Source organism: Lutra lutra, chromosome 2, assembly GCF_902655055.1.
Source record: "Lutra lutra chromosome 2, mLutLut1.2, whole genome shotgun sequence".
Taxonomy (NCBI): Eukaryota; Metazoa; Chordata; class Mammalia; order Carnivora; family Mustelidae; genus Lutra; species Lutra lutra.
The window spans coordinates 119,761,003-119,780,660 of NC_062279.1; the positions used below are offsets into that span (position 1 = coordinate 119,761,003).

Consider the following 19,658-nt stretch of genomic DNA (forward strand, 5'->3'; position numbering starts at 1 on the left):
CAACCTCTTCGACGTCAGCCGCAGCAACATCTTCCTAGGAACATCACCAAAGGCAAGGGAAGCAAGGGCAAAAATGAACTATTGGGATTTTATCAAGATCAAAAGCTTTTGCACAGCAAAGGAAACAGTGAACAAAACCAAAAGACAACTGACAGAATGGGAGAAGATATTTGCAAATGACATATCAGATAAAGGGCTAGTGTCCAAAATCTATAAAGAACTTAGCAAACTCAACACCCAAAGAACAAAGAATCCAATCAAGAAATGGGCAGAGGACATGAACAGACATTTCTGCAAAGAAGACATCCAGATGGCCAACAGACACATGAAAAAGTGCTCCATATCACTCGGCATCAGGGAAATACAAATCAAAACCACCATGAGGTATCACCTCACACCAGTCAGAATGGCTAAAATGAACAAGTCAGGAAATGACAGATGCTGGCGAGGATCCAGAGAAAGGGGAACCCTCCTACACTGTTGGTGGGAATGCAAGCTGGTGCAACCACTCTGGAAAACAGCATGGAGGTTCCTCAAAATGTTGAAAATAGAACTACCCTATGACCCAGCAATTGCACTGCTGGGTATTTACCCTAAAGATACAAACGTAGTGATCCGAAGGGGCACGTGCACCCGAATGTTTATAGCAGCAATGTCTACAATAGCCAAACTATGGAAAGAACCTAGATGTCCATCTACAGACGAATGGATAAAGAAGATGTGGTATATATACACAATGGAATACTATGCAGCCATCAAAAGAAATGAAATCTTGCCATTTGCGACGACGTGGATGGAACTAGAGGGTATCATGCTTAGCGAAATAAGTCAATCGGAGAAAGACAACTATCATATGATCTCCCTGATATGAGGGAGAGGAGATGCAACATGGGGGGTTGAGGGGGTAGGAGAAGAATAAATGAAACAGATGGGATTGGGAGGGAGACAAACCTTAAGTGACTCTTAATCTCACAAAACAAACTGAGGGTTGATGGGGGGAGGGGGTTGGGAGAGGGGGGTGGGGTTATGGATACTGGGGAGGGTATGTGCTATGGTGAGTGCTGTGAAGTGTGTAAACCTGGCGATTCGCAGACCTGTACCCCTGGGGATAAAAATATATGTTTATAAAGCTGTAAAAAAAAAAAAAAAAAAAGAAAAAAGAAAGGATGAATACCCAAGTTTTGTAGCAACATGGACGGGACTGTAAGAGATTATGCTGAGTGAAATAAGTCAAGCAGAGAGAGTCAATTATCATATGGTTTCACTTATTTGTGGAGCATAACAAATAGCGTGGAGGACAAGGGGAGATGGAGAGGATAAGGGAGTTGAGGGAAATTGGAAGGGGAGGTGAACCATGAGAGACTATGGACTCTGAAAAACGATCTGAGAATTTTGAAGGGGTGGGGGGTGGGAGGTTGGGGGCACCAGGTGGTGGGTATTGTAGAGGGCACGGATTGCATGGAGCACTGGGTGTGGTGCAAAAATAATGAATACTGTTATGCTGAAAAAATAAAAAAATTTAAAAAAAAATCTTATACTTGGGGTTCTTTTTGACAAGTTCCCTTTTTTTTTTTGCTTTAATATATATATATATTTTTCTCTCTCTTGTCATATAATTTTATCAGTCTTTTTGTTTGTCTGTTTTTGTTTGTATACGTCATAAATCTTACCTTGGGGCCCATTTGGGCAGAGCCTTCTCTTTTATCTTTCTTTTCCTCTCTCTCTCTCTCTTTTTTCTTTTTCTTTTTTTCTTTCTCTCTTTCTTTTTTCTTTCATTTGGGTGGGGACTCTTGATTGCTCAGAAGCATTCCAGGGTGCACCCTGACTGCACCATGGTCAATACATCCAGCTACATCCGTTCAGCCATCTCTCACCAAAATGACTAAGAGGAGGAATGCCAACAGAAGGAAAATACAGAGGATGGGCCTTCTGCAACAGAGCTAATGGCTTTTGACATAGACAATATGTCAGAAAGGGAATTCAGGCTAACAATTATCCAAGCAATAGCTAGGTTGGAGTGTTCACAATGTTAGGGCAAAACTGAAAGCCATTGGGGATGATGCTCACAATGCTCTCAATGAGTTCCAATCTAATCTAAACTCTAAAAGCTAGGGTAACTGAGACAGAAGATAGAATTAGTGATCTGGAGGACAAACAGATAGAGAGAAAGGATCAGGAGGAAGCCTGGAACAAACAGCTTAGAAGCCACGAAAACAGAATCATGGAAATAAATGATGCCATGAAACGTTCCAACATCAGAATGATTGGAATCCCTGAAGGGGAGGAGAAAGAAAGAAGTCTAGAAAATATAGTGGAACAAGTTCTCCATGAAAATTTTCCCAATCTCATGAATGCAACCCACGTTCATGTACTAAAGGCAGAACGGTCTCCCCCCAAGATTATAGATTCTTGAAAGTCCTCGAGACAACTAATTGTAAGAATGAAGAATTATAATTGTAGGCAGGCCCTTTTGAAGGCAACTAGGATAAAGAAGCTCCTTATATACAGAGGAAAGCCCATCAGAATAATGTCAGATCTGTCCACAGAAACCTGGCAAGCCAGAAAGGGCTGGCAAGATATATTCAGGGCACTAAATGAGAAGAACATGCAGCCAAGAATACTTTATCCAGCAAAACTGACAGTCAAAATAGATGGAGAGATAAAGAGTTTCCAAGACTGGCAAGGCTTTAAAGGGTATGCAACCACCAAGCCAACACTGCAGGAAATATTAAGGGGGGTTCTATAAAAGAGGAAAAATCCTAAGAATATCATTGAACAGAAATATAGAGACAATCTACAGAAAGAATGACTCCAAAGGAAACACTATGTCAATAAAAAAGTATCTATCAATAATCACTCTCAATGTGAATAGCCTAAATGTGCCCATAAAATGACACAGGGTTGCAGATTGGATAAAAGGACAGGACCCATCGATATGTTGTCTACAAGAGACCCATTTTGAACCTAAAGATACACCCAGACTGAAAGTGAAGGGATGGAGAAGCATCTTTCATGCCAATGGGCCTCAAAAGAAGGCTGGGGTACTGATTCTCATATCAGATAAATTAGATTTTAAACTAAAGACTGTAGTCAGAGATACAGAAGGACACTACATAATTCTTAAAGGGACTATCCACCAAGATGATCTAACAATTGTAAATATCTATGCCCCCAATATGGGAGCAGCCAATTACATAAGAAAACTATTAATCAAGACAAAGAGTCATATTGATATGAATACATTAATAGGAGGAGATCTTAACACGCCTCTCTCAGTAATAGACAGATCATCCAAGCAGAAAATCAATAAAGAAACAAGAGCATTGAATGACACATTGGACCAGATGGACCTCATGGATATATACAGAACATTCCACCCTAAAACAACAGAATATGCATTCTTCTCAAGTGCACATGGAACCTTCTCAAGAATAGACCACATACTGGGTCACAAATCAGGACTCAACCGATACCAAAAGACTGAGATTATTCCCTGCATATTCTCAGATCACAATGCTTTGAAACTGAAGCTCAATCACAAGGAAAAGTTTGGAAGGAACTCAAACACCTGGAAGCTAAAGACCACCTTGCTTAAGAATGCGTAGATCAACCAGGAGATCAAAGAAGAACTTAATTCATGGAAACCAATGAGAATGAAGACACCTCAGTCCAAAACCTATGGGGTACAGCAAAGGCGGTCCTAAGGCGAAATACATAGCCATCCAAGCCTCCCTCAAAAAAACTGAAAAATCCAGAATACATCAGCTGTCTCTACACTTTAAAGAACTGGAGAATCAACAACAAATTAAACCAACTCCACACTTAAGAAGGGAAATAATCAAGATTAGAACAGAGATCAATGAGGTAGAAACTAGAGATACAGTAGATATCCTAGAAGCTGGTTTTTTGAAAGAATCAATAAGATCGATAAACCATTGGCCACACTAATCCAAAAGAAATGAGAGAAAGCTCAAATTAATAAAATTATGAATGAAAAGGGAGAGATCACAACTAACACCAAGGAAGTAAAACAATCACCAGAAGTTATTATCAACAGTTATATGCCAATAAGTTAAGCAACCTAGAAGAAATGGATGCATTCCTGGGAAACTATAAACTCCCAAAATTGAACCAGGAAGAAATTGATAACCTGAATAGACCGATATCCAGTAACGAGATTGAAGCAGTGATCAAAAACCTCCCAAAAAACAAGAGCCCAGGACCTGACGGATTCCCTGGGGAATTCTACCAAACTTTCAAAGAAGAAATAATGCCTATTCTCCTGAAGCTGCTTCAAAAAACTGAAGCAGAAGGAAAACTTCCAGACTCTTTTTATGAAGCCAGCATTACCCTGATCCCCAAACCAGGCAAAGACCACACCAAAAAGGAGAATTTCAGACTAATATCACTGATGAATATGAATGCTAAGATTCTCAACAAGATCCTAGCAAACAGGATCCAACAGCACATTAAAAAGATTATCCATCATGACCAGGTGGGATTCATCCCTGGGTTACAAGGATGGTTCAACATTCGCAAATCAATCAATGTGATAGAACAAATCAGTAAGAGAAGAGAGAAGAACCACATGGTCCTCTCAATTGATGCAGAAAAAAACATTTGACAAAATCCAGCATCCGTTCCTGATTAAAACGCTTCAAAGTATAGGGATATAGGGAACATTCCTGAACTTCATAAAATCTATCTATGAAAGACCCAAAGCAAATATCATCCTCAAAGAGAAAAAGCTCACAGCCTTTCTGTTGAGATCGGGAACACGACAAGGATGCCCACTCTCACCACTCTTGCTCAACATAGTATTAGAAGTCCTAGCAACAGCAATCAGACAACAAAGAGAAATAAAAGGTTTCCAAATTGGCAATGAAGAAGTCAAACTCTCTCTCTTCGCAAATGACAGGATACTTTATATGGAAAACCCAAAAGACTCCACCCCCAAACTACTAGAACTCATACAGCAATTCAGTAACGTGGCAGGATACAAAGTCCATGTACAGAAATCAGTGGCTTCCTTATACACTAACAATGAACATACAGAAAGGGAAATTAGAGAATTGATTCCATTTACTATAGCACCAAGAACTATAAGATACCTGGGAATAAACCTAACCAAAGAGGTAAAGGATATGTACTCGAGGAACTACAGAACACTCATGAAAGAAATTGAAGAAGACACAAAAAGATGGAAGACCATTCCAGGCTCTTGAATCGGAAGAATAAACATTGTTAAAACGTCTATACTGCCTAGAGCAATCTATACTTTTAATGCCATTCCGATCAAAATTCCACCGGTATTTTTCAAAGAGCTGGAGCAAATAATCCTAAAATTTGTATGGAATCAGAAGAGAACCCGAATCGCTAAGGAAATGTTGAAAAACAAAAATAAAACTGGCAGATCACGTTACCTGATTTCAAGCTTTACTACAAAGCTGTGATCACCAAGAAAGCATGGTACCGGCATAAAAACAAACACATAGACCAGTGGAACAGAGTAGAGAGCCCAGATATGGACCCTCAGCGCTATGGTCAAATAATCTTCGACAAAGCAGGAAAAAATATACAGTGGAAAAAAGACAGTCTCTTCAATAAATGGTGCTGGGAAAATTGGACAACTGTATGTAGAAGAATGAAACTCAACCATTCTCTTACACCGTACACACAAAGATAAACTCGAAATGGATAAAAGACCTCAACGTGAGACAGGAATCAATCAGAATCCTAGAGGAGAACATACACAGTAACTTCTTCGATATCAGCCACAGCAACTTCTTTCAAGATATGTCTCCAAAGGCAAAGGAAACAAAAGTGAAAATGAACTTTTGGGACTTCATCAAGATCAAAAGCTTCTGCACAGCAAAGGAAACAGTCAACAAAAAAGAGGCAACCCACGGAATGGGAGAAGATATTTGCAAATGACAGTACAGACAAAAGGCTGATACCCAGGATCTATAAAGAACTTCTCAAACTCAAAACACACAAAACAGATAATCATATCAAAAAATGGGCAGAAGATATGAACAGACACTTCTCCAATGAAGACATACAAATGGCTATCAGACACATGAAAAAATGTCCATCATCACTAGCCATTAGGGAGATTCAAATTAAAACCACATTGAGATATCACCTTACACCAGTTAGAATGGCCAAAATTAGCAAGACAGGAAACAACATGTGTTGGAGAGGATGTGGAGAAAGGGGAACCCTCTTACACTATTGGTGGGAATGCAAGTTGGTGCAGCCACTTTGGAGTACAGTGTGGAGATTCCTTAAGAAATTAAAAATAGAGCTTCCCTATGACCCTGCAATTGCACTACTGGGATTTTACCCCAAAGATACAGATGTAGTGAAAAGAAGGGCCATCTGTGCCCCAATGTTTATAGCAGCAATGGCCACGGTCGCCAAACTGTGGAAAGAACCAAGATGCCCTTCAACGGACAAATGGATAAGGAAGATGTGGTCCATATACATATGGAGTATTATGCCTCCATCAGAAAGGATGAATACCCAACTTTTGTAGCAACATGGACGGGACTGGAAGAGATTATGCTGAGTGAAATAAGTCAAGCAGAGAGAGTCAAGTATCATATGGTTTCACTTATTTGTGGAGCATAACAAATAACATGGAAGACATAGGGAGATGGAAAGGAGAAGGGAGTTGAGGTAAATTGGAAGGGGAGGTGAACCATGAAAGACTATGGACTCTGAAAAACAATCTGAGGGTTTTGAAGGGGCGGAGGGTGGGAGGTTGGGGGAGCCAGGTGGTGGGTATTAGGGAGGGCACGTATTGCATGGAGCACTGGGTGTGGTGCAAAAACAATGAATTCTGTTATGCTAAAAAGAAATAAAATAAAATAAAATAAAATCCTTAGACTCATCTTCGATCCTTCCCATTCTGTCTCCCTCACTCATCAGCATATTCTGTCACTGCTATCTTCAAACTACCCTCCCAGAACAGGCACTGTCTTGGTCTAAGCCACCATCTTCTTTCAGCCAGATCACTGCAACAGAATCCTACCAAGTCTTGCAGGTACACACTTGCCCTGTGGCCGGCTATTCTCAACATAGCAGTCAGAGGGACCCCTGATAAACTCAAGCCAGATCATGTCACTCCTCTGCTCAAAGGCCTGCAGTGGCTCCCTGTTTTCACTCAAAGAAAAGTTGACATCGTCACGATGGCTGAAAGAAAGAAACATGGCTTAGTATACCTCCCTTCACTAATTCTCTGACCTCCCCCCTAGCACGTGGTCTCTGCTCACTCCCTTCCAGCCTCATTGGCCTCACTAGCATCCTTGTCCACAACAAGCAAAATCCCACCTCAGGGCCTTTGTTCTGGCTGCTGCCTAGAATGCACTTCCCCTAGAAGTCTACTTTCCTCCCATCCTCTAAGTCACTAACCAAACCTCCCTTGCTTAGTGAGGACTCACCGGACCATCTATTCATACTAACATCCCCAAACCCACATACACGCACTCTGCCAAGTCTTCCATACCTGGCTCTACCTTTTCTTTTTTCCGTAGCACTTATCACATTGTAACATAGTATAAAATTCATCTAATATGTTCGCTGTTTAGTTTCTGCCTCTTCTCAGTAGAATGCAGGCTCCACAAGAGCCATAATTTCTATTTTGTCCACTACTGTACTCATAATGAACAGTACAGACTTTGATCACAAATAACTATGTAAAATACGATCTGCATAAATGGAAATTATGGCATACTGAGAGCATAAAATATATTTAGTCATTAAAAATAATAAATTACAGCCAAAGTAGATGATTTGAAGGGACTCCCATAAGATACTATTGAAGGGGAAATGCTCCATGATGAAATCAGTTTACTCTTTTCTCATTTTTGTTCAAAACTCAAAAAATGTCCTCATTTTGTAAAAAAAAAAAAAAAAAGAAATTTCTTCAAAGTGTACAAGTGGATGTGTGTCCATATTGTGTTTTATGAGCATGAACAAAGTTTATCAGTATAGAGGGAAAAAAACTTTTTTTCTGTGAGAAGGAATTATATGGAATGATCTGAGTTCTTTTTTTTTTTTTTTTTTTTTTTTTTTTTTAAAGATTTTATTTATTTATTTGACAGAGAGAGATCACAAGTAGACGGAGAGGAAGGCAGAGAGAGAGAGAGAGAGGGAAGCAGGCTTCTTGCTGAGCAGAGAGCCCGATGTGGGACTCGATCCCAGGACCCCGAGATCATGACCTGAGCCAAAGGCAGTGGCTTAACCCACTGAGCCACCCAGGCGCCCCTGGAATGATCTGAGTTCAATTCTGATTAATCCACTTATTATTGATACAACCTTTCTCAAAATCCGTTCCCTCAACTATAAAACAAGGATAATAATGGCCACTTTGTAGGCTTGTTGTAGGACTTGCATATGAACTGTGGGACGCATTCAGTGACTGTGGGGTCAGTCGTTCCCCCTTCTGTCACTAGCAACTAGGCCCGTGCCTAACAACTTCAGATGCTCAATAAATATTTGTTGAAAAAATTAACAGTTGCTATTATTATCACATACAACAAAACAAAATACGAAGTTTCTGAGAAAAAAAAAATAGTTTAAGTGGATTAGTTACACAGTTTAAAATCTATAATAACACCAGGGAATACAAAGCTGCACTGAGTCACTATCCTAGAGTGTCAGTGTGCAAACAAAGAAAGAGATAGCACATATGGCAGGCATCAATGGTGATGATTTTCCCACTGATTATGTTTCCAGATTAGTTATCATCAGCCACCAGGAAATCTAAGCAAACGTTCATTGGCAGAATTTTAGCCCTAGCATAAAGATCCATTGTTTCTTCACTAGATTCACCTTCCAAGCTGATCAACAAAACACTTTATTCCACAAAATCCAGTCTCTTTATATTAACATTTATGCATGGTGATTTTTCCTCTATGCTTTTACTTATTTTTCCTTTCAGGGTACCTCTCTCCCATATGTTTTTCTGGTACCTCTCTCCCATATGTTTTTCTAACTCTACACAACTTGCGTTTTTTTTTTTTTCCGCTTATTTTCTTTTCATAAACTCAGATTTGAACCTTTCTTTCAGGTATTTTTCACGGGATTTGACCTCACTAAATGTCTTTACTGCAAATCCCTCAAAGAGAAGCAAGGTGTTTGCCTTGATTTGCAAGAGAGGGAGTTGGCATTATGGAAGGCACAGGAGCTTGAGAGGAAGCTGTTAGCTGCAAGGCTCCCTGCAAAGCTTCTCTGGGCTTCGGTGTCATTATTTGTAAAATAAGAATGGATAAATTTAATTACTTCTGAAGTTCTTTTTCTACTTCTATGAATATACTTTTTCCTCCCCCTTATAAGGGAACCACTCATCCAGGTTTTATTGCAAGAATGACAATTTCAAAGATCTTCTCCAGAATAAATACTGAAAAGAGGCAGCAGAATATTCATCAATGTGGCAGATTTGCAATGGGTACTTTTTATCAGGACCAGTATGTGGGGAAGGACCCATTCACTAGCCATCATATAATGTTCCACAAAAACTAGGCAGGGAACAATTATACTTTGGAGCCCAGGTTGGATAAAAATGGCTCACCAAAAATGTTTACATTCTCATCCCCAGAATCTGTATGGTACTTTACCTGATAAAAAGAGACTGTGCAGATGTAATTACATTAGGGATCTTGAGATGGGGAGAGTACCCTGAATTACCTGGGTCTGCCGATCTAACCACTTGGTCCTTGTAAGAGAAGCAAGAAGCGTCAGAGTCAGAGAAGGAAATATGACCACAAAACCAGAGGTCAGAATGATATGGGGTAAAGGAATGAGCACAGGAACGTGGGCAGCCTCTGGAAAACTGCAGAAGACAAGGAGGTAGACTCTAGAGCCTCCAGGAGGTATCAGCTCTGCCCACTCGTTTTAGATTTATATTTTCCAGAACCATAAAATAATAAACTTGTATTGCTTTAAGCCACGAAATGTGTGATAATTTGTCACAGTAATAACAGGAAACTCATACCCTTCACTGTTAATAAATTTTGCACTGAAAAGTAGCTGTGTATAAAATCCCAGGATATCTGGACAAAGTTTGAACTAGGAACCTACATTTGTCCATGAGAAAGGCAAAGTAGAGTGGGACACTGCCCTAGGGTTCATGGGCACAGGATGCCACTTAGGAGCCACTTGGGCAATAAAACACAAGGTTGAGAGGGAATGGGGCCAGGAACAGCACTACCCCAGTGGGGCCAATTCACTACAGGTGGTGTAGAAATAGGCCTCGGCAATACTCTTTACTGCTTCTTCTGGAACTGGGGGACAAAAAATCTGGGAGAGACATAATTTTATTTCATTTAGACTTAGTTATTTCCTTTGCAGCTTCAGCTTTCCTGCTGGTCTTTGGTTCTTCATAAAAATACAAACCCAGGGGCGCCTGGGTGGCTCAGTGGGTTAAGGCCTCTGCCTTCGGCTCAGGTCGTAATCCCAGGGTCCTGGGATCAAGCCCCACATCATTGGGCTCTCTGCTCAGCAGGGAGCCTGCTTCCCCCCAACCCCTGCCTGCCTCTCTGCCTACTTGTGATCTCTGTCAAATAAATAAATAAAATCTTTTATAAATAAATAAATAAAAATATAAACCCAGCTCAGCTTGGGCAAGTTAAAGAACTTCTAGATAGAAGGGAAAATAACTACACATCTGATCAGGTAAGGCTTTAAGCCTGCTAGTAAAGAATGAATTGGAAAGGAAAAAAACTTTTAAAGGTCAGCCTAAAGACAAATGCAAAATTTCTGACAAAAAGTAATGATCCAGCAAGTATTTAATCTGCAAAATGGGGGTAATAATAAACCTTCGAAGACCACTGTACAATAAAATGAGAAAACGTATATAAGTACACAGTGAACAGAAAACCCAGACTTCATAAGGGGTGACTGTGTGCGACCCTTTCAGGCTGCCACAGTTTCCAAGACGGTACTTCAGTGGAAATGTTTCAACAACTCCTCTTGTCTGCAATACAGTCTGTCACAAGGGTTACTAGCCCTTAACACACCACTTCTGTTTTACTCCCAACAAGTCTACCTACAAACTGTTCAACTCCATCCAAATGGATTAAGAGCACAAAATCTCATCAGACTCACAGGAATCAGTAGATCATGGGTCCACCTCTTAGTCTGGTGTCACCCAGGTAATTCTGGAAGAGTCACACCAACAGATGTGTGACTTAAAATGCTCAGTAATACAGATATTTTAACAATAATAATTTGACTGACCCCAAGAAATTCAACCCCTCCATGAAGCCGTCTTTGATTCTCTCTGCATTTTCTGATCACTTTACTGTAATGATGAAGGGGCGGGGGGGGACAGGGGGGAGGTCTCTCCTTCTGAACTTTTGCAGCACCTCTTACCCACAGTTTCACGCCTCATTTGGTTGACTATCATAGCGCCAGTGAGATCGGATGGAAACTATTTCCTTCGCTGTCTCCTTGACCAGACTAAACACTACTCTGATTCAGCAATTCCATTGCCTAATACAATGTCTGGGAGAATCAATCCAGAGAAACAGGCTGAAATTATCGTAATAATCTTCATGATAACTTGCACTTTTTTACTTGTTTACTGCTTATCTCCCTGCACAAGAAAAAAAAGCTCCTTGTGGAAGAAGACCATGTCTGTCTTGCTCACCTGTGTACCCTCAGAGCCTAGAAAAGTGCCTGCTACATATGAATGGCTAAAGGACTAAGTCTGAGAAGAAAAACCAACTGCCTGCAACATACCTAAAGGAAAAGAAGACTGGCAGTACTGTATTTCCTGCCTTAATCCTTTCCATAAAATCAGAGAATTTGAGAGCTTGAAGGAACCTGGTGGTTCACCTTTCCACATTTTGGGTTCCAAGCATGTCAACCACCACCACCCACTGATTAATCTCATTAGCCATGAGGGGAAATAAATAATGGTCATGATATTAAAAATGTAATGTCATAAGGTATTTGTTTGCTTAACTTTTTTTGTATGTATATTTAATGTATTACCTTTGAGTAATAATATTAATTTTAATCTGCATAGTACTTTAAAATCTAAAATTCCACATCTTCATTGAAGCATTAAAACTGCTCATGAGGGGCACCTGGGTGGCTCAGTGGGTTAAAGCCTCTGCCTTCGGCTCAGGTCTTGGTCCCAGGGTCCTGGGATTGAGCCCCACATATCGCTCCCTGCTCAGCAGGGAGCCTGCTTCCTCCTCCTCTCTCGCTCTCTGCCTGCCTCTCTGCCTACTTGTAATCTCTGTCAAACCAATAAATAAAATTATTAAAAAAAAAAAAAACTGTGCTCATGAGATAACACATAAGAGACACTTAGAACGGGGTCTGGCACATGGCAGGCAAAAGTGTCCACCCTATCCTTATCATTAGCACCGCAATGTATATAACCATTAAGAAACTCAGGTGTCCTTCTTCTACTCAAGGGCCTTCCAACAATCTCATCCATTCTTTCTCCAAGGACAGTTCATGGCTTACACAGAAATCGCTACCAAAGGACCTTCTCCTCATCTAACCTCTAATTTTTATAATGGCAAGAAAAGGAAAGGACATCCTTTCCTTTTCACTTTATTGTCACTATGCAGACTTTCTACCAAAAAAAAAAAAAAAAAAAAGAAAAAAGAAAAAAAGAAAGAGAGAGAAAGAGAACACAAGAGAGGCAGCAGGCCTGCAAAAAAAAAAAAAGATAATGGCCAAAGAAAAACCTAGTAGGGCTGAGGTGGAGCCAGGACATTAGGTGATTCTGCTGCAGGGAACCCACTCTAGGAATCACTGCAAAAAAGGGGGGAGGACGTGGATGAAAAAAAGGATTAAGGGGTCCCGTTGTTAAGGACATCTCAAATGGACCTGATCAATATACTGAGAGTGGAGTATCTAGAAAGATCAGTACCAGTCCGGATTAGATTCTCTGAATTTGAAATCAATAGATGACTTGCATTGCAATTATTTTTTTTTTAATAGAAATGTTATATGAGATTATGTGTTAAAATGTGACACAAATTTGTAAATTCCAATGTGTGAGTATATATATATATATATATATATAATGTGATATATTCCAAAATTATTTAGAATAGAAAATATGAAAACTTTAAAGTAAGGTCTTTAATTTAACTGCTGAAATACTGTCTTCTCAGGCCCCTTGATCCTTGATTTATGGCCAGTAGGCCTATTAAAGGTAACTTGGAAAATATTTAAGAATCAAGAAACTACATGCAAACAGGTAAGGGATGCATGTCCATTTAGCTTCAGGCTGACCACTCAGGTAAAATCTATTCCTCAGCTTCAGCATGGACCTTGGCCTTTGGAAGGCAAAGGAGTTAAAGCCTAACTCCACGTCCTTTCTGGCATCAATGAACCTGTCCATGATCAATAACCTTATGACTGAGTATCCTGTTATCATAACTAAATTATGTCACTACTAGTGTGTCATCTGAATTCAATGCAAACATCTACATATTCATCTTAAATATAAGTAAGCATTCTGGATTAAAATCTCTATGTGTTCTATAAGTTGAAGTTACAAGAGCCAGGAAAAGATAAGTGTCTATTTAGTACTGCAATAATAAAACAGAATAATATATGGTGATTTTGGAAGCAGTTCATTCAATACCCAAAATAATTTTAAAACTTCCAAATAATCAAGTACATGGAAAAATTAGTTGAATTCATAAACGTATCAAAAGAAAATACATTGACCAGCTGTTTCTAAAAAACTTGACAGTAATATAAGACAAAAACTAGGGATTATGTAATAATTCTAATAGCTGTATAACTTTTTAATTATAACTATTAATAACAATAAATAAGAACTGTGTTTAAGGACTGTGTTTGCTTTTTAAGCAGTACACTTAGACCTGAGACCTTCAAGAAAACCCATCTGGGAGTTTTCATATTCTGTGAGAAAAGATTAAAAGCAGAATTTCAACTTCTACTTTGAAAGAATGTTGACTTTGACATTTTCTTCTTTGGCAAAAACACCTATTCATAGGTTTATCTCAAATTCAGATAAAGTGTTTATTCCTGGTTTTCACCTTTGAGCATTTGTCCAAATTCCCATTTAAAAGGTAAATATGGGGTTTGTTTTTTCCACTCTTATCCTAGGAGATACTTATAGGTCATGTTGTCAAGAAAGTCCTACAGCACCTGTCGATCTTCCTCCCCCTGCTCTTCAGGTGAGGGGGTGGACGGAGATTTATACCCAGAGGAAAGGCATCCTAGTGTCTCTGAGTGCATTCTGTGAACCTCTTGCTAGCATACCTTTCCTAAACAAACCTGCTCTTGCCGCCAAACTTCCATTTTTCAAAATCCCTGTTGTGGGGAGAGGACGGGAGAGGGCCCAAGGAGGGAGTACCGGGCAGGGATAGATCTTAAAAGAACATGCGCTTTGGAACCAAAAGCCATGGATTTGAAGCCTAACTCACTAACTCGTCAGGATATTCAACCTTGCAGTACTTCTGTTTTTTCATCTCTTACACGAGGATTACTGTTCTCAAGGGAGTTGCAGGGGTGACGTTACTTAATGTAGGTCAAGTTCCAAGTACTGACCTTGGCCCAAAGTATCTGCTCAATAAACGGTGGCTCTCACTACCCTGAGTATTTCACCACTGCCTTCCTGGTTCCAAATTTTACATATTCTGTGACGCAACTGTAACACAGGTCTCATCAACTCCAAAGGTCTGGAATTTTCCAGCAATCTCTCCTCCTAAGCCTTTGCTTTCAACATCCAACGTTTCCTGGCCGTTTCCGTATGTACAGTGCAATGTGCCTGCCTTGCTCATTTGCCGCTAAATTTCTGGAAGGAGCGATCTAGCAAGAGAAAATCCTAAGGCAGAGAAAAAAAGATGAGAGAGTCTAAGATTGTCTCGTTGGCACCTCCCAGAATCCACAAAACACATTCTGAAAGGAGGAAAAGCAGTTCTGCAGGCCTGAATGAGATCCTAAGGCCTGTGCAGAACTGCGCTCCGGGCGCCGCCTCCAATCCCTACAGGGAGAGCGGGGCGCTTCTGGCCACATTTCCTCATCCTAAAGGAGGAAAAGCGGCGACGGGGCTGTGTGCGCGCCTAGGAAGACACCCGCCCACGCGCGGCTCCGCCAACGCAAAGACGCAGCTCCCTCCCAGAACCGAGGAAGAGGGAGGCTCCATCCGGACTCACTTCCTGCAGGGGAAAGGAAAGACATCTTGCCGCAGGGCGGCCCGCGACAGTTCCGCCCCCGAACCAGCCGGCAGCGGAGCGCGCCCCGCAGGCACTTACGTGGCGCAGCCCGCTCAGGAGGCGCGGGCAGGCAAAGGCCTCCCCGCCAGCCCGGGCCTCCCCGCGGGACCCCCGGCCAACCCCGGCTATAGACGGCGCCCGCGGAGCCCCCAGCCCGGCGGAGGGGGGACCCCGGGAGGCGCACAGAGCGCGGCAGGAGCAGGGGCGCGCAGGCTGCCACCGGGTCACCCACCTTTCTCACTCTGCGGGCCGTGTAGAGCCCCATCCCGTCCTGAACCCGGGAGGACTTCAGGGAGAACCTGTCCGGCACGTACATGCCCAGCATTTTCCCGGCCGCGGCCGCCGCCGCCTCGCTCAGCACCAGCTCCCTGCGCCCGGGCGGCGACACATCGAAATTTGGGGTGCTGGGTGGAGGGGAGAGGCCGGCGGGAAAGGAGGAAATGGAGTTTTCCTCCCAGAATCCCCACCTCCCCGGCGATTCCAGGATCCCCCGCGGCTCAGCCCCTCCTAGTCCCGGGTCTGGCTCAACCCGGAGCCGCGGCGGCCGCTGCTGCCATTGCTGCCGCGGGGGCGCGGGGGGCGCGGGCCGGGGCGCTGCGGGCGCAGAGACGCCGCGCGCTGATTGGCCCGAAGTTGGCGGCTCGGACCCGCGCCGGGCGCGGTGCCGGGAGCGGAGCTGACCTCGGGGCCTCAAACCTAGAGGCCGGCTGGAGGAGAAGACCAGCCTGCTCCCCGTGCCCCGCGCGGCAGTTTACGGACCCGCCCTACTCCCGTTTAGGGTTTTGGCCCGCTAAACTAGCAGTATTCCTAGGCGGGAAATTTTAGTCTTTTTAGATGCAAAACGAAAGGGGCCGTAACACAGCTGGGGGCATCCTCCAAAACAATCTTATGGAATTCCAGACTCTGAAAGTATTTTTACTGCCCCGCCACTGAAAGCCAACCCTGAGATCTCGGAACTTTGGGTGCTTCTCACATCTAAGTTATGCGTCTTTTTTTTTTTTTTTTTTTTTTTTTTAACAATGCTTGTTTCAGGGATTTGAATTCATAGAGGATCAGTGAAGGGGGGGTGTACACAGTCTGCAAATAATCGTTTTAATTCAAAATTTGTGGCGAACAATTTATTATTTAAATCCAGCAGAAACTAATTTTTGGATGGTGCTGTAACTCAGGTAAAGTTCTTACAGTTCCCAAGATAACACCATTTCTGAGTTCTTTTTTGCTTGAAAATCACCAGACCTGTCATAGATCACCAGACATAAGCAAGAGAGGTGGGGGAGTTGGGAGGGAACGCCTGAAAAATAGAATCTTGTATCACAGCAATGAAACAACAGAAGTCTTGTTTTAGTCGTTTTAATAAAGTTTGGTACTGCTCAGAAGAAATTTTAAAAGGCTGTTTTCTCCTTTAAGACAAGCTAGGAGCTTTCTATTCATGTCTCCTGATATTCTTGATAATTTTCTACTCTGAGGTCTTTTGGAATTAATTTGATGGCCCTATAAACATTTGATGTTCCTTATAAACCATTAAAAATAGTAATTCTGACAACATTAAAGACCACACTGTTAAAAAATATAATTCAACTAAATAAATTTTAAAGATTTTATTGGTTGCATTCAACAATCCATAAATGGGGCACCATGCAATCTGGCAAAGAGAAAAGAGCATTGAGGAGCTACACTAAATGAAAGACTTTGGGGCAGAAAAAAGCAAAAACAAGGAAATTATACTCGACAAAAAAGCAGATTGGCTGTTGAAGGTTACTTTCTTTTAGGGGATGGCAGGTATCCATCTGGCAGATTACCTGTCTAGTTCTCATCAGGCAACTCTGATTGACTGGTTTAAAATTACATTTCTACAAGAGCCAAAAGTATTTAAGTTGAATCTCAGTTTGGTAACATGGAGCTTAGCATAAGTGACTCCATTTTGAGCCTGTTGTCTTGCTTTCAGCAACACACACACACATCATGGAAATGATTTCTATTTCTTGACTTAGAAAAACCTTGGGATGAAAATAGCTCCTCATTTCTTAAGTAGAAGAATTTTATTAAAATCACATAATAACAATATTTGGAGATTTCAAAGAATAGAATAAATTATTCTCTTTTTGGAAAATGTAAGGGCAGCTTTGTCAGGGGTGACAAGACGATGCCTTAATTATTCCTGGAGTTTCCATTGCTTTAAACCCATCACTGAAAATGCTATCTAACCTTCTATAGGGAGGAAATGAATCAATAAATACAGTTTGGGGCACCTGGGTGGCTCAGGCAGTTAAGCATCAGACTCTTAGTTTCAGCTCAGGTTGTGATCTCATGGTCTTGAAATCAAGCCTGTTGTTGGGCTCCGTACTCAGCGTGGAGTCTGCTTATCCCTTTGCTGCTCCCCTGCTCACATGCATGCGCACAGTGTCTCTCTCTAAAATAAATACAATCTTCTAAGTAGTAAATACAGCTCATTTGAATGGAATTCCATTCAATCATAACATCTATGTAATACATACTATGTAAATCTACATAATGTAATAGGTATTTAGCAAATATTTCTTAATTAAAAGTCAATTCTAAGGCTAATCTGAGATTTTCAAACCAGTGAATGAATGATATGCCTAAATTTCACTAGTGCCTCCAAAGAATCTGGACTAAATCGGTTTTCCGGGGGTCCTTTAAGCCAGTGCTATACCCAAGCCAGACCAGGTCCCCTGAGTGCAGATAGAACCAGATCACAATCCAGAGGGTGGCCATGGCGTTTACCCCAGAGCACTCAGTCCTTTGTCAGACACAGCCTTTCAGTTCTGGCCCTGAAGCAACACTGGCTTTTCAGTCAAATGCTCTGCCGTGTCTGTTTGGGCACAAAAGTTTCCACAGCTTTTGATTATTAGAAAAGAAATGTTTTCTGGTTTTGGTCTGACACAACCCTCATTCACTGATGACCCTTGTTTGGCATATCTCCCTTTTTGTTGCATGTTATGTTTCTGGGGAGCAAAGTTGTCAGCTTGAGAATGCTCATCTTTCTGAATGTACGTATCTTTATTAATAAATAGTAAAAAAAAAAAAAAAAAAGTTTGTAAAGATAAGTCTGAAAGTAATAAAATGAGAAACTTTCCAGATCTTTTATGAATCTCTGTCAGGGGTTTTGTTACAACTGGCACAAATAGTAGATTTCATCAAAGACTACAATGTTCTTTTTACCTATATGATGGGAATGTTCAGAAGATCTGCCTAAAAGATGGAAAACAGTAATAAAAAGCTCTTAATAATAATCCCTATTACAACACATAAAAAAGGATACACGTTTGCCAAATCAAAATGCATAATACTGACCGGAAATTTGCTTTTGAAGCCTGTAAGACAGTAGTCGTACAATGAGTCACTTCTTAGAACTTTAAAAGCTAGAAAGTGACCTTTCAATATTATCTTTGAAAAACGGGAAATTAAAAGTCTGCTTTATATCATGAGTTTAAATCCAGTCTTTAAAAAATAAATAAGAAAATCAAAATATTGACATCAAAGTACTACCATGCACCTGATTTACTTATTCTAGAAAATTTTGCACTATTTTGATGCAAGAGAAATGACTCTATAAACATTTCTCCTTATTTTCAAATTTGCTTCTGGAGGAAATTCTTTTCATTGATATGCCTAAAGCACTCTCTACTTATTGAATTCAAACTTCTGTGCTGATGCAGGCCTTGTTTTTTATTACAAGGAAAGACTTGAATGATGATTCTATATTAATTAATTACTTTACCAGAATTCTTCTGATTGTGTCTTGGTTATTAATGACGTTTCCAACTGCCATGATAGAATAAAAGCCTGATAGGAAAAAAAAAAAATCACTGAGGGTTATTTGTCTTTAGTTTCTTTAGAGTCAGAAGGATTTTGTAGTGAACGAATATGAAGCCAAGTTTCCTGAGAAGAAAAGAATAAAGATTTACTTGGTGTGACTCAAAAAAAAAAAAAAAAATCTGAAAATAAAATCTATAGTGTGGTTGTTAGATTCTTGCTCTAGAATCATTTATTCTTAGATTCTACAATAGCAACACCACCATGAAAAGATGACCCTGAAACCTGAAAAAGTCTGCATATTTAATTTTCTTTAATCTCCTGGTTTTAAGTGATGATAGCAAAGACATGGATGCAGTACCAGAACATAATCATAAAATCCTTTAACCAGAAAAAACCTAGGGGCACCTGTCTGGCTCAGTCGGTACAGCATGCAATGCTTAATTTCAAGGTCATGAGTTTGAGCCCCACATAGGTGTAGAGATTACAAAAACAAACAAACAAACAAACAACAAAAACCTTGAAAAACCTAGAAGCTATTGGGACTAGAGTGAGTAATGTTGTAAAAAGATAAGCCAAAGGATAAATGAGTGGTCATAGCCTCAAAAGTCAATGCTGTTCATGGAGCGGCATGTGGAAGGGTAGAAGGAAGCAGAA

At 40.9% G+C, this 19,658-nt stretch overlaps 1 protein-coding gene across 4 annotated transcripts in view; it reads right to left on the minus strand.

Annotated features, from left to right (window-relative positions):
- Positions 1–16,125, minus strand: part of PRDM5 (PR/SET domain 5) — a 229,896-nt gene extending 213,771 nt beyond the window's left edge. Inside the window, exon 1 of one of the 4 annotated variants that reach the window (XM_047718339.1) lies at positions 15,457–16,117. In XM_047718339.1, coding sequence (XP_047574295.1) covers positions 15,457–15,549 — 93 coding nt within the window. In that variant the 5' untranslated portion in view covers positions 15,550–16,117. Of the gene's footprint in view, positions 1–15,456 lie in introns of all 4 variants that reach the window. The other 3 variants (XM_047718342.1, XM_047718341.1, XM_047718343.1) reach the window with 3 other exon arrangements.
- Positions 16,126–19,658: the final 3,533 nt, after the last annotated feature.